General features: G+C 37.2%; 1 protein-coding gene across 4 annotated transcripts in view; it reads right to left on the bottom strand.

The window, feature by feature from the left end:
* The window catches only part of Dock11 (dedicator of cytokinesis 11), a 169,199-nt gene that overhangs the window by 121,459 nt on the left and 31,694 nt on the right, over positions 1-16,046 (bottom strand). For all 4 annotated transcript variants that reach the window (XM_063246315.1, XM_063246314.1, XM_013150173.3 and 1 more), the window contains 5 exons: positions 5,299-5,415; positions 5,127-5,216; positions 4,571-4,653; positions 3,308-3,377; positions 2,613-2,708 (listed from right to left, as the gene is read on the bottom strand). In XM_063246315.1, the coding sequence (XP_063102385.1) occupies positions 2,613-2,708; positions 3,308-3,377; positions 4,571-4,653; positions 5,127-5,216; positions 5,299-5,415 (456 nt within the window). The remainder of the gene's footprint in view (positions 1-2,612; positions 2,709-3,307; positions 3,378-4,570; positions 4,654-5,126; positions 5,217-5,298; positions 5,416-16,046) is intronic.

The raw sequence follows: 16,046 nt of genomic DNA, 5'->3' as shown, positions 1-16,046 counted from the left end.
TTTTTCATTTCCTTCCTTTTCCTACTCCTTTGCAAATGTTTTAAGAAATATACATGTTTTTATGTTATGTGAGTTGTATATCCCTCTTACAGAGAGAGGGAGAGGGAGAGGGAGAGGGAGTGGGAGAAGGAGGGAGAGAGAGAGAGACAGAGAGAGAGAGAGAGAGAGAGAGAGAGAGAGAGTCAAAATATGTGCAAACAGGGGTTTAAAAAAAAGCAAAGACTCTGGTTTAACAGTGAAAAAGCAACAATTTGCTTTTATAACCGGCAGCTGTCCCCTTCATGTGAGCCATGAGGTCACCATATTGCCTCAGACCCATATCCCATTCTATGAATTTATGGCTCCTGTCTGGCCCCTGTAAGTACTGGAGTTTTTAACCTCAGGGATAGATAATACACAAGTGGAACAATCAATCACTGACTAACTGATCACATTCATTTTCTACTGCTATCATTACAAATTTGACGGCTTAAAACTATTCAAACGTATTATAGCTCTATAGAGGTCCCACATGGGATGTCCTGGTCTAAATTCAAGCTAAGGGAGACTCCATTTCAACTTCCTGTCCCTTTCTGGCTTCTAGAAACTGCACACATTTCTTGGCATGCAACTCCTTTCTCTATTTTCAATGACAACCACTGACAGAATCCTGCTCTGACCCTACTTCTGTTCTCATGCCTCTTTAGTTGATTCTTTTTTCCTGCCTCCCTCTTCCACTTATTAAGATTCTTGTGATTATATGGATCCCCCTGGGACAATTCAAAATGCCCTCCCTACTAGCTGTGATTAGGAGTTTGCTATGTAAGGGAACATTTCTAGGTTCCAGGAATTAGGGTATGGGTATTTTATGAGGGTTCATTTATCTTCCTACCACATCATTACATCTGTATTTCACAAAATCAAAAAGAAAATGTAAAGCACATACTTTTTATACATCCAACTAGATTTTTTATTTATAATATGTTGGCTCCTAAAAAGCTGCAAAGTTGTATGTAAAGCAAAATATAATCCAATGGAATTAAGATAAATAATTACAAGGATTTTTGTGAATTGTTTTATAAATATATTAATTTTCTAATACCTTGTTTTATGAATCCAGAGTTGCTACAGTATATTTTGTTAGTGTTCAGCTAAAGCCTAAGTATGGATAAAACATTGTAATATTTTGAGAATATCACCAAATATCACCACATACACCCATAAATATATACAATTATTATGTATCACTTTTAAATTAAAAAACAAAAGAGCTCTTTTCTGACACTCTGCACAGAATTATAACCTTCACGTATGTATTTCAGAACCTGGTAACTCTGACAGGACATATAATAAAGACTTGAGTCTCACTCAGCTAGTGAGCAAGATAGTGTTCTACTGAAGAACACAAGATCTGGTATCAGCCTCGTAGAGTTCAAATGCCACCTCTGAAAACTTGGAGCTATGTCACGGATCATTATTGCATTTCTTCTGTGCCTCACTTACCATTTTCATAAATTAAGCATGATACTAGTGTTTATTTCATGGGGCTGTCATGAGGATTAAACGAGACAGAGAATATAAAACACTCAGTATGGTGCCTGGCACACATTAAGGCCTCAATAAATGGATTTTCTTATTATCACAACATGCTGAAGCCCATGCTTCCCTCCCATGTAGAAGATAAAGGAAGCAGTCTACACTTTGGATTCATTATCTTCCAGATTTGAAAAGAAAGTGAGAAAAAGACATGACCAATAAAGAGAAAGTAGCAGGTAAAATATTAAATTAAGATAAAATGAATCTTCCTTTGATAGATACCCATGGTTTCTACTTGCAGGCTATCTGAAAGATAGAATGACTTTTAATACTTAATGTAAGTGTGAATCATCCTCAGCAAACCCCATGGTCTTATACTGAATATCTGAAAGAACACTTATATTTAGAATTGGGAAATAATTTGTTTTTCTGCTCAGAATCTTCAAGAAGTGTGTCAGCATTTCCTTAGAGTTCAACGGCTCTTCACAGCCTCCTGAACAAAAAGCCAGGCTCACATCCAAGGCATTCAAGGGTCTGTGCTAATGTTTTCCCTTTCAGTGTTTCTACTTTTGACCCACACACATCTTTTACCCAAATACACTATCCTGTCCAAACTACTAAAATTCCCCAGCTAGGCTGTTCTGTCCAACCTAATGTACAGCTCCACATAAGAGCTGATTCGCTGTATTTCTTAACTACTCTGGAGGCTGCTGGACACCACAGACCCTTGTCTCATTTATCCATACAATTCCCAACAGTTTAATAAGCACCTAATTAATATCTGCTAAAGAACTGAGTTACCCAGTGCTTCTACTCATAAATATGAATCTCTGATGCTCTTTATTTCAAAGTTGTTTTATTCACTCAGCTGAAAGCCCCCTTCTTAAACTTCCGAATTCAGAAGATAGTAGCTACATTACATTTCTTTAACAAGTTACGCTTCTAAATTTATCCTGTTTCAGATTTTTAAAATTCCATGAATCTGTGAGATCTTCTCATTTAAGTTTTTCTTCTCTACAGCTCACTGTAAAATAAACACTATTTCCAGACTGATACATTCTTTAAAACGATAGAATAATAAAATGACTATTTCCTACCTTCATGGTAACCGTGATGGTGCTATTTACATTTGCTTTATGCAACCAGCCTTGTTTTATCACACCACCTTTCTGAGAACATAAAGAAGATGAATCCTAAAACAGAAAAAGGCATACATAAGTAAAATAGCAAACCATCAATTTAAGTAGTCAATGTTTGGGGGACACAGAACTGGGCCTTGCCCCCATTTCATCATTAAAATATAAAGTCCTCCCTTCCTATAAATGTTTAAAATTGTTGACTGTAGAAGGGCTCTGTGCCGTACCCACAATAGGCACTCAATAGGTTCTGAACTATAGGCTCTCTTCTGAGAAAGTCTTCTGCATTACGCAATCTGGCAAATTGTACTTCCAAATGTCACAGACATTGAGCCACCTGTCCCAAAAGGAATGTATTAGGCAGAGGAATCCAGATAAATCACCATAGCACATGCCCAACACAAGAAAATCATCTCTACAAGCCTGCTCCCGAGGTGGGTGATACACAAATCCCAGTCCATTTCACTTGATTCTTCCTAACCATCATTTGAAAATGCAGCACTTCTTTTTAAAAATTTTTAAGACACTAATGAGTTTGAAATCTGACCAGAGATAATTCACAACTCCTTGCAGCATCTTTTCACAGGGAATTCCCTTTAGAAACTTTTTCAGCATAAGTGACCTTGAAGAAACCAGTGCAGTTGCCCCATCATTACCTCATCTTTCTCACAGTCCTCATCAATCTCAAACACATGATTAGGAATCTTTTCTGGTCTCAGAGATTTGCTGAAAATGTAAGAGAACTGTTTTAGACACTGAACAGATAAACTACAACAAATAAAAGCAAGATGAGTAAACTTTCTTCCACAAACTACAAAATGCCAAAACATAAGAAGGAAAAATACTTTTCTTCTTTCAACAGATTCTCCCCCTGGAGTAAAGTCACATTGCTTTGTTTGTGTGGTGCTCGGAATCAAACTTAGGGTCTCACACATGCTGTCAAGCGTTCTACCACACCAAGCTACATCACTAGTCCTATAATGCTTTTTATACAAGGATTCCCACACGCACAGCCAGCAACAAAGACCTAACCAAGCCCAGATATTTAAGGAAGGCAGAAGTTGCTAAGGAATGTGTGCCAGAGCTATTAGCAATGACAGAACCATCTCTGTTTCTGCAGAGCAAAAAATAACAGTATTATTCTGGCTTTTTCATTTGTTTGCCTTATGAACTTGGACTGGCCATTTCAGTATTTAGTTTCCTTCTCTAGAAAAGATTTTTGCAAACTAAAAAAGCTTATACAAACATCTTATTTCTTTCTTACTTCTTCTAAAGCATCTTCCATATGATATCCTATAAGGTTAGCAGTGGTAGAGGCGAGAAATGTGAGAAAGGAGACAGCTCAAACAAGTGTGACTGCTCTAAGATCATCCAGTTAGTAAGTGGCAGAATTAAGATCTGATCCATCATAATCTAGCTCCTGAGCCAGTGTGCTCAGGCCATTTTTTCCACTCACATGACAGAGACGTACGTTTTTCAAGGAATGTCTGGGGTATCTTGTAATTTTTTCACTAACACCACTGGAAAATGCTCATTACATTATCCATAATCAACTGAAGATACAGATGTATCAGTACAGATACAGATCGATACAGGTGCATCAAAGACAAAAAGTGAGCTCATGCATTTTGGAAAAAATTTTCATGAGCAAATTTAAAACATATTCATTCAGTCAAAACACTGAATTTACCAAATACACTAATTGAAGTTTTGCCTTACTATAACTGAGCAGTTTCACAAGTAATTTTTTTTTTGTCTTTTTCCTTTTTATCGGTACCAGGAACTGAACTCATGACTGCCTGCTTACAAGGCAGGCACTTATGCCACTGAGCTAAACCCAGCCCCTTCACAGGTAATTTTAATAGGTTTAAAGTGTAATAATTCTCTTCTTGAACATTTTCTCTGAATTCTAAACTTACCATGGCAACATTCGAAAGTCTCCAGAGAAGTCTTCATACTTGTAGTTAACTACATGCCAATCTGTGCTATATGTTTTAATACACTGAAAGAAAATAGAAATCGTTAATTTGAAATATAGTAAAAGCAAACATATCTACTGTCCTGAAATATACTGATCAACTTTAGAAAACGACTTGGGAAATGTCAGTAATTCTTTTGGGGATCAACTATGTTTCTGTAGCCCAAATGGTGACAATAAATCCCAATTTGTATGTCTTTCTGAATCCTCTGAGTGCAAGCCCATGAAAAATAGTAACATGCTACTCATGCAAATGAAATATTTAAGCTGTATCTTCTGTATCATATCATATAGACTTGTTATGTATATTGATTAACTTTAGTAACTTTACTTTCCATTTATGTTAGAGGAAAAATATTTTAAATATTTTGTATAAATAAATTTCAAGTTTAAAGATATATTTTGTATATGTTCTCTCACTCTCTCTCTCTTTATATATACATACATATATATATATATGTATAAAACAAATGTTCTTTGGCCATTAAGCCCCTTACTTCTTTGACGAATAAACTCTGAGCCCTCTTTTCGGCATCTTCTGGTACAGTTGACTGTACTGTTCTGCGCTGACGACTTATCACCGAGATCTGGAAGACAAAGTAATTCTTGCTGACAATTGGCTTGGAAAATAATAGTTTTTGTTCTTTAAAAAAGTGCTTATGAACTCACAGATATATCTTCCATTGGGAACATGAGCAGATCTCTAAGGGGGTCACTGTAAATCTGGGTCTTCCTTTGGGCAATAACATTCTCATAGTCCAGGGGCTCCACAACTTTGGCCTTTTCCTTTACAAAAAGAGACAAAAATAAAGTTATTATGGGCAGACTCAGAAGAAAGTTCTCTTTATGCACTAAAAATACATTCTTCCACAAGAAAAGGAACTATTGATATGAGTAAGTACTTAAAGGAGACACTTTCACCAGAGAAGTATTTTCCATAAGCAGACACACACACCCAAACAAAGAGACTCTCCTTGCTAAAGGCAAGCATTCTGGAGAAATGGCACCATATTCTGCTCATCTGTGTGCTTTCCAGAAATTCACTGAATTTTAAGTGAAACAAAATTGGTATATTTGGAAGTTGATCTTTTCTGAATATGCACGATTCACTGGATAACTGAAGGGGAAAATGTATCAACATTCATGTATCTTCTTTGTACCAGGTGCCCTGTCCAAAGAATGTATGAAGTTCCAGAACAGTGGAATAAGGATGAGTACAGGAGATGCTCAGCCTTGTGGGCAGGACATTAAAGGGTGAGGTTCTAGGCAGCAGAGCCAGGAGGTCCCTGTCATCAGTCCAGGTGAGCTGGTCATTGACATAGGGCTCGAGCCTGAGACTAAAATTACAAGGAGCAGTCAGGGAAGCTGAGAAATTCAGAATATGTCTTACTAATAAGAGTAACCACAATGAGGTTTACTGAATCCTTAACTGAATCCACTATGCTGTTTTCTCTATATTTTTTAAATGCAATACTATGAAATAGGTTTTACCCCCAGTCATTAGCCCCATGTTACAGATGATGAAGCCTGTACTTAACTTGTGTTAAGTACATTCATTGACCACTTTCAGAACAGAAATTAAAACTTAACTGTGTGGTTGAAAAACTCCAATATTTCTCTTTCATGTGTTGTCCCATCATTCAGAAATACATAAAGACACTGATGTATAAGGCCTTGAATTTGAAATAGCATCCCATTACCTACCTTCCCATCATTTTCTCCTTCAACGAACTCACTACAATTTTATATACCTTCTATTTTTACATCTCTGCCTATCTGAGGACTGAAATACTGCTTTATATACTTACTTCTGTAACCCAAGCGTGTACCACAGTACCTGGCACATGGTGGGCACCCAATGGTTAGTTGTGCAATGAACTTGAAGCTACTGAGATTCAACCAGAACCATGTCTCGGCACATTACTGCAAACCGAACTGGGCATACATTAGTGATCTCTAATAATGATGTTTTATTTAAATGAAATTATTTTATTAAAAAATTATAATAAAACTGCATAAAGAAAAATCAAATTTAAGATATATTAAAGCATCATCACAAAGAAATGATAAATGTTGGACATGGCAGTACACACCAGTAATTCTAAAATGCTGGGGGGCAGAAATAAGAGGATTGTGAGTTCCACATCTGTCTGGGCAATTTAGTGAACTCAAGGCCAGTGTGGATTACACAGAAAGGCTCAATATCAAAAATAAATAAATATTTCAGAAGACAATTTGTCTATCCTAATTTAAACATTACACATATATGCATATGTGGAACATTACATGGTACACCTTATAATATGTATGGCTTTTATGTTTCTTGTGTATCAGTCAAAAACTTTTAAGATGTATTAAAACAATATCCTGCTGGAATCATGGTTGTATTTATATCTGTGTACATAGTAGTTGAGGCAGGGTTCAGTATACTGCACAATCACAAGAAAATGACATGTATACATTGTTCAGGATAAGCCAAGCTATATCGAAGCTTCGTATATGCAAGGCATCTCAGAGTCTCCTCTATAGGATTACTTAGATTAAAGAAAACCACTTGAACCAATGAGAATCAATATTCAACCAATCTAAAAGATCCTTAGAAAGATACACTTCATCTCTCAAATCTTAAATTTATATTTGTAGAACCAAATTAAGGCAAGCTAAGCATCCCTATCATGTCTTCAGATACTAGTACAGAATGGAATAAAAGGAAAAACTCCTATCTGTGGAACTCAGAGATTTTCTGATAGTAAAAATCTAACCCTGTGTACCATACCTACCACATTTTCATGAACCCAAATGAAAGGAAACAGACTGCATCTTTCAGGTGTAACACTAGGAGCCTGTGATCAATTCCTCTGAGAAGTTGAATAAATGAAGCTCTAAGAATGCAAGCTTTCAGCACCGAAAACACTTTGAAAGTCTTGCTTTTAATGCCAACTGTCTTCCCAATACAGATTGCAAAACAGTCCTCAAAGCCAACATTTAACCTGTTAAATTAGTATGTTCACATCTCTGTAGAGTAACTTTGCAAGTACCTGCTTCGAGTAACTAAAAACAATAAAAAAGAAAATCTTCCTTCAGCTTTCTAATGTAGCTGTCAAATTTATATGGAAAAGTATGTGTCAAGATGAATAATTTAAATGCATAGTGCATGCCTTCTAAAAACGAAAACAGCCCCCCATGTGTTTTGAAGGTCATATATACATGTTATATAAAATAAGGTTTCATTTTTTATCTAACACTGGGTCTTCTCTCCTATTTCCTTGTTCTGCTACAGAAAAGCTTCAGTAGTTATTCTGGGCGCCCTAAAAATTCCCCTAATAGACAACCTAGGCCTGTCAATCAGGCTTCATTTCTATAAGAAGAAAAAGCAGGAGGGATTGAAGCCCCACGGTTCCTTTTCAGTAGGATTCAGTCATAAACAGCTAGTACTACAGATAAGGGAAACCTTTGACTTGTAGGATTATCATGACTTAATAGTGGCTTTTCTCAGAAGTTTAGAACACATCCCTGATTTAACCTCCCTACACTTTTATCATTCTATAATTAGACTTCTATGGTTACCCTAAATAAAGCTTCTACCACACTCAAAAAGGATTTTTTAGAGTTAGGCCTTGTCTCACATGCCTACAATCCCAGAACTTTTGAGACACTAAGGCAGGAAGATAACAAGTTTGAGTACCAAAATAAATTTTAAAAAGAAAAAAGATTTGTCTCTCAGTTTTTGATTTACCATTTCTCCCAGTTTTGCACCATGAATGTCCTGCACAGGTGTTTTTACATTCTCTTTTTTTAAATTTTCTTTTCTTTAATTTTTTTGAGATGGGATCTTGCATTTACTTCAGCTTTCTAATGTAGCTGTCAAATTTATATGGAAAAGCACGTGTCAAAATGAATCACTTGTTTAAATGTGTAGTACATGCCTTCTAAAAATGGAAACAGCTGGTCTTGAACTTGAAGTGATCCTCCTGCGTCAGTCTCCTAAGTGTTGGGATTACAGGTTTGCATCACCATGCCCAGCACTGGTACTTTTTTACATCTCCAGAAAGCTATACTGTGATAAATGGGATCTTATAATCACTCAAATAAAAGCGAGGTCCCACTGTGTAATACATCCATACAGTTCCATAGCAGTGTGAAGTAAAAGCCAAAGGCATTTGTGCAATCTGGAGAGTAACGAGCATATGTTTTAGTCTTTTCTTCTAAGTAGTGACAGGAAAACCATCAACCTAAATTTGGAACCTTCTTGGTTGTCACCATGAGGAAAGCAAAACAAAACAAAACAAAATGAAACGATCTGTCTTTGAAAGTTCTCGACATTCACTGAGATCTAAGATCTCCTGAAATAACTTGCTAGTAATATTATTAGCATGTTGGCGTTAATTCATTTAAAGATCACTTTAAAAAATGCTTTCATTTACATTGTTTCTTATAAAACAATCTGTCAAGTAGACAAGGAAAATACCATCATTTCAACTTCACACATAAGGAAACTGGCTCAGAGACTGAATTTCATCTGTCTACTTTAGTAACAAAATCAAGATTCAAACTCAGATTTTTTGGGGTGGTGGTGCTGGAGATCAAACACAGGGCCTCATGCACACTAGGCAAGAGCTCTCGGTGCTAAGCTCCATCCTCAGCTCTTGATCTTATCAGAGCTTTACATCCTCAGATTTTGCCCACACCTTCTGTACTGTCACTTGTATTTTGTTTCAAATAAAATATTTTCAACAAAATATATTAATTGAAAAAGAAAATTTTATATGATCCATTTAAGGAGAATACAGTGGCATTCTTCCCAACCCTTAGTAAATGAAATTTTAAAATGCTAAGTTCGGGACAATGGTTTGGAACACAGTGCACTCACTCTCTTCTATATTTACTCAAGTAAACACGGTCTAAATTTCAGTGGGCTTTCAAGTGTGAACCCTGAAACTGGGAAGAACCACACAACTCAAAAACTGAGAAAACTTTTTGATTTCTGGTATGGGAGAAAGGACAGTAATCAAAAATGGAAACTCACCATCCCGGACTCAGTTGCAGTCTGCTTCTTGGTCCAAAGACAGAAAACAAGAGATCCTAACTCAAAGTCCCTAAGAGCATCACAACTTAAACCTTACAATTTTATAGTGGTCTTTGTAAATCCACTGTAAGGATAAGTAATCTTGCAACATCTTAACCACATACACTTATACACACACAGTGCTTTTAATCCCAAAATAAATATGTAAGTACACACACGTATGCATACAGTCATCTAGACAATGACTTATGTATTCACAAGTGCACAAGAGCAGTAAGCCTGTTTTATACAGCCATTAGGAACTTAATCATATATGTTCAGCTCATTTAAAACACTAATAAACCATATTTTCTTCTGTAAACAATCCAAAATCAGCCTGGGTTACTTCTGCTTAGGTATTATACTAAAGGTCATTAGTTTCCCAGTAAATCTTTAATTTCAAAACTAGCTCTTAAGAATTTGAAGAATGTCTCTTCTGCAAGTCTAAAGCTAGCACTGGGTTCACAGAGCCCGTCCTTTATCACACTGGGAGGGAGAGCAGATAGCAGGCAAAAAGCTTAGCAGTGAGGCATGGGGCCAATTCCAAAGCCTCCAAGGATCTACACCCCTAACACCACCTCATCCAATCTCCAAATTCAGTTTTGGGACAAAAAAGGGATTTGAAAAAAACTGGTTTATGTAAATGATTTCACTCAGAAGTTGCAAGCTCATTTTTGCAGTATCGCAACCAAACTACAGCTTCAATGGCATCTGAACATTTTCTTACAGAAACTAATACCTCTTAGGAAAAAAGTAGCATGCTCAAAGTAGAGGTGTTTCCCTCCTGCTCATCATCCTTCTACCTTTCTCACTTGGAGCTTTCTCCAGATCCCCTAATCATGCAGCTCTCCTTCCATTTAAGATATTGGTAGCAGAGTGTAGAGTGCCTTCTCCAGAGAATATCTTAAAATAACACTTTACAGTCAAAATGGCCACTAGGGGCACGCCACTTCCGGCAGCACAGAAAACAAAGCCAGTTCTGCATATGACTCATCTACTGAGTTCCTACTAAGGTCCAGGCCCTGGTAGGACGAAGATGAAAAGAACCAGACTGCTCTTGAAAAGCTCATACCCTAGCTGGGAAGGCAGATAAATTGACCACAGAAGCGCTCACAACTTAATGTCCCATTTGGCTTCTGCACATCTATTATACCCTCAAACAGCCACGTCTTCCAGCAAAGCAACTACATAAGTCTTCTGCACATTATCGCATGAGTCCATCTATTCCCATTTGTGTCTGTCAATCAGGAAAATTTTCACTGTATGAATACCTATGATCTCAGATCATGTTTTCTTCTACTTTTATCATAAATACTGTAAGGTGACAGACTAGGAAACTGTCAAGAGCCGTGTGTAAATAAATGAATAAAATAAACAAAATGATAGGAAATGAGAAAGTAGACTTTTGGCTATGAGGAAAAGTAGAATAAAGGGATTAAAAATGATCGAGATACATGCATATACTAATTCCCCCAATTGAACATCACTATCTTGCATTTACAAACATTCACTACTAATTTAAAAAGGAGGGCAAAGAGTGGTGTTTAGAGATGAGGAGCTGCAAGAGTCATATTGGAATTGACAGAAGTGAGAAATGCTGTCACCAGAGACTACAGAGTTTTAGAGGGGAAAACCTCCAAACCAGGTCAACAAAGGAACTTGCGGTCTCAAATTAAAAAGTAAAGGAGGGGAGTGGCTGGGGCACGTAGCACAGCAAAAGGTTCAATCCTCAGTATGGAAAAAAATACAGAGACCTTTCTTAAAGCACACAGCTAAATGAGAAACTGTACTTTAATGAAATCACTGAATTACGCTCCACAAGTCACACATTGGCCCACAGTGTTCTTGAGACAGCCTGACATACCACTCACCTCATCTACAGCCCATACTGTCTTTATACATAACCCCTCACTTTGGCCCTTAACTGCTTTTGGGTGGTTTACCTTTAGTTACCTCCGCAGGATCTTAAACTTCAGGTACTGCGGGAAATACTGTAGTGCCTTGTGGTTGTCTTGCTATTTATATTAAGCATAGCCTCACTCTGAAGTTAAGCACCGCATACTTATTATCTCATTTAATATTCTCAAAAACACTTCGAGGGAGGTTCTTTTATGATTCTCATTTTACAGAGTCCAAAAGAGAGGCTTAAGCAGATCTAGTGTCACACATTCATGGGGCTAGGATTCAACTCCATATGTGATGGCTTTCAGAGCTAGTGGTGGTGTTAACCATGATAGATGCAAACTTATATGTGCACTGAACTTCACAGAAACAAAACATTTCCCCACACTCACTCTTACCATGTTTTATTTCCTTGGATGATCTCTGCATTTGGGATTTTTAATAAGGTATGATTTTTACCAAAGTCAAATCTTGCCTTCTCATCACCCTGATGATGCCTAAAGTAGCAGGGCTAGGGTGTTTATAATGTAATTGGAATAAGGGGTTGTGCATTTCTGAACTGTTGCTTCCAATTTAGCATTTGCCGTGGATGAGTAGGGATTAGCACCGTAGGTCTTTCATTTGGAGGAAAGGATTGGCAAATTGAACTTCATGTGAGTAAGAATCAAATTACAAAAACAAACAGTAAGATATTGTCAAGGGACTGTGTCTAATTCATCTCAGTAGCCTCCATAGAACGTAGCAGAGCCGTGAGAACTACAAAGCCAGAAACATTTGTGGTTCTGAGCAACAACCAGCTGAATAATACAGAGACTGAGCTTACACGTATGGCTTCCAGGACAAATGGCAGCACACAGCAGAGAACAAGTCATTGCTAACTTGCTCAGAGTTAATTTTTACCTTTAATTTAGGAACAATGGCTTACTGTCCTAAAAATCAGCAAAATGAGATTTCAAAGGTATCTAAAACATAACAAATACACTGAGAAAAGCAAAACCCATTTTTTTCTTTTTAGAGTTTTAGCAGAGAAGAAATTTTTAAAATGCTAAATTATTTCCCTTTTCCAAGTCTACTTAGCTATTTACATAAAGTCAAGAACTATTTTGGGGTGTTTTTTTGGTACCGAGGATCAAACTCACAATCCTGTGCTTGCTAGGCAGGCGATTGTGCCGCTGAGTTAAACCCCCAGCTCTCAAGAACTGTTTTTTAACACTAAAGGATTTTTTAAACAAAACTACATGTACACATATAAAAAACAAAACTGTATACATTTAGTTCATACTTAGTTAACCAATACATTTTCCTTATAGCTAACTCAACTACAATGCAAATAATCTAAGTTATCTACAAGTAAGTAGAGTTTTGATGAATTTTGTGCACCAAACTTCATTTCAGTCAGTAATTATCTTTACTCAACAAGGCTGGCTGTCAGGAAAACTAATTTGAATTCAACCCGTCCTAGCTTTGCTTTCACTTTGTGCTCATAAGCCTTCAATGATTCAAAAGTGAGAAAGGACTCCAAAGTAAGACAAAAAAAGGGAAAAATGAGAAGGAGGGTCTGAATAAATTGAGAAAGACAAAGTATCATTTTCAATTACATGCATATCAATGATATTCTTTGCCACACCATCACTGGCAAAAAGAAATGTTCTTGGTTATACATACTTGCAAACAAACCAAAGAATTTAACACATTCTTATAAACATACAAAAGTATTGCAAATAATTCATTTGTGCAAGGAGAAGTTAGATTGCATCTATTCTGTGCTATGAAGTAATTTATAATGTCTTAGATGTCTGTGCTCACCTAAACTTTTAACAACACAACAATCTCAGTGGACACAGAGGTGTGGCTCTAGAGCCTCATCTTGGAGGCTGAGGTAGAAGAATTCCTTAAACTCAGGGATTCGAGACCAGCTTGGCATCTTATCAAGACTCAAAAAGAGATCCAAGCAGGTCTGGGAAATGCATGCCTGTAACACCAGCATCTGGGAGACTGAGGCAAGAGAATGCCAAGTTTGAACACAGTTTGAGCAACTGAGCAACTTAGCAAGACCTTGTCTCAAAGAGGAGGAAAGCTGAAGATACAGAAACAAACAAAACCCATGGACTCTTTCCTGAGTTTTATACATAATGTACTTTGCATAGCTAAAAAACTAAAAATCCAGTTGTTTCATAGGTATACGAATTTAGCCAACTACATTATTTATATCCAATGGGAAAAAAACACAGCAGTCAGGAGCAATGGCACAAGCTTATAATCCTAGCATTGGGGAGAGGCTGAGGCAGGAGGATCACTTAGAGTTTGAGGCCAGCCTAGGCTACAAAGTGAATTCAAGATCAGCCTGAACTGCATAGTGAAACTTTATCCCCCAAAATATAAATAAATAAACACAAACAAATCCTCTTTGTGTCATTTGAATAATGCAGAATAAACTTACCAATTACAAAAGCTCGGTGATCTATACAGCAGCCACACATCTTTCTTCACACTAGATCTGACCATCAGTTTACCACTGAGTAAATTTGTTCTTGATGGAGTGAAGAAAATTTGAAGGCCCTATTTTGAAAACTAACCTTGATAGAGGCAAAAATGCATCCTTCACAAATATTTTCATCTTCTATAATTGGTCATACCGATCTGTACACTATCTGAAAATGTTTCTACCTTTTCTGACCCCACTGATATTTTAAGTTTACACTGGGGCATAAGATAATATATTCCAAAAGCTGTTTAAGGTAAATAATGATAGTTTCTTTGACCGTTTCTTAAATTTACCTCTAAAATGTCTGCAGATGTCCCAACTCTTGGTATTATTATAGGATATTATATATCCTGCATATAGTGGCCTGCTTATGGCACATCTGCTTCTGCTGGGCTCCACACTTTGGTGAGGTGAGGCGGAAATCTACAGATGGCTAACAAAGCCTTTCCTGATCGTGCCCTGCATTTTACAGTTCTATTGGCCCAAATGCACCCTGGCAGATGGCCCTCAGTGACCAGTCTACAATTCAGCTCATGTAGTTTTAATCTGGTTTAATTAAGCTTAGAGCTTATACTTCTATTAATAAGTTTAATTTATTTTCCCAACTTTTATCCATTTAGAAAAACATCTCTCAATTTTGGCCATATTATACAGCTTTAAAAAGTCTCACTGATCCCATAGGTTACTGTGTCTTTACTCTTAAGTAGGGTATTAAATCAGACCAGCATATGGTATGGGTAACCATCTCTTAAGTGTTCAGCTTTTTTACACATATTCTTTTAAACAAACAAAAAGGCTAGCCCTATGTATAATCTTTGCTTTCTTCTTCAAGCCAATTTTCTCTATGACAACTGCCCTATTGTTAGAGACACCATCTGAATAAGTTTTAGGGATTCATCCCAATGAAAGATTTTTGAGCCTCTTTAAGTAAATAGCATTGAGGAATGAAAATGTTCTAAAAATAATTGTGGTGATGGTTCCACATCTCTGTGAACATACTAAAAACTATTGAAAGCCTCAATTCAAATGAGTGAATTGTATGGTATATGAATAATATCTCAATAAAGCTGCTAAGAAAACTGAAACAGAAACAAAAAACAACCTAACCCAGTTTCACTTCCTTTATGTACAAAAGAAATGAAAAAAAACCCACCCAGGATTTAGTAAGTGATGAGTTCCCAGTACACAAATCCCATTGCTCCTCATCAGAATGGTTAAGTTTCAGTATCTGATGCTCCCATAATGCAGTTCTGGTTTTCACTGACCAAGCTGCTACAGAAGTGCAGCTCGCTGATGCTGTCATTTCCTGAGGACTCATCTAAGCACAAATGAAGGAAAATGCAAATATACAATTTAACTCTATACATTCACTGAGCACCAATCATGTGCCAGGAAGTGGGCTACCAATCAGGAGAAAAATATGAGCAAGACATAAAACATAACTTTAATGAACTCATGAGCTAAAGTGAGAGCCAAAACCCTACAAAGAGCTACAATGGGACAGAGCAAGGGCTAGGAAGGCGACACAGAAAGCTCTGTGTGGACACGGGAAAGGGAGTGAGCCATTGCACTGCTAAGGGAGGCTAAAGAAGTAACATTTGAGCAGCGCCTTGAAGGCTGGATAACAATTCCCATGGCAGGTGAGGTAAAGGAAGGCAGCACAAGAAAGGAGAGAGCAGAACAGCATGAAAGAATAACAGCGTGCAATCAGTGATCTGGGGGTGGGCAGTAAAGGAAGAAATGGCTGGGATGAGCTGGAGTCCTGTTTATGGAGCACCACGTATGCCAAGGCGATGAGTCTGGACTTTTTCCTAGTGTAGGCAATTGGGAGTCAAGCAGAGGTTTTTAAGCGAGGGAATGACATGAACAGATGTTTTACTCATATTTATGCACTGAAAGCCAGAAGGACAGCACTAATGGAAATTAATCCATAAAATGACAGCATAGGCTGAAAATCTGCCCCAT

Source organism: Cavia porcellus, unplaced genomic scaffold (assembly GCF_034190915.1).
Source record: "Cavia porcellus strain 051 isolate PalLab524CR breed Dunkin Hartley unplaced genomic scaffold, mCavPor4.1 scaffold_3, whole genome shotgun sequence".
NCBI lineage: Eukaryota > Metazoa > Chordata > Mammalia > Rodentia > Caviidae > Cavia > Cavia porcellus.
The sequence above is the reverse complement of the archived record's forward strand: the minus strand, read 5'-3'. Positions and strand labels throughout refer to the sequence as shown.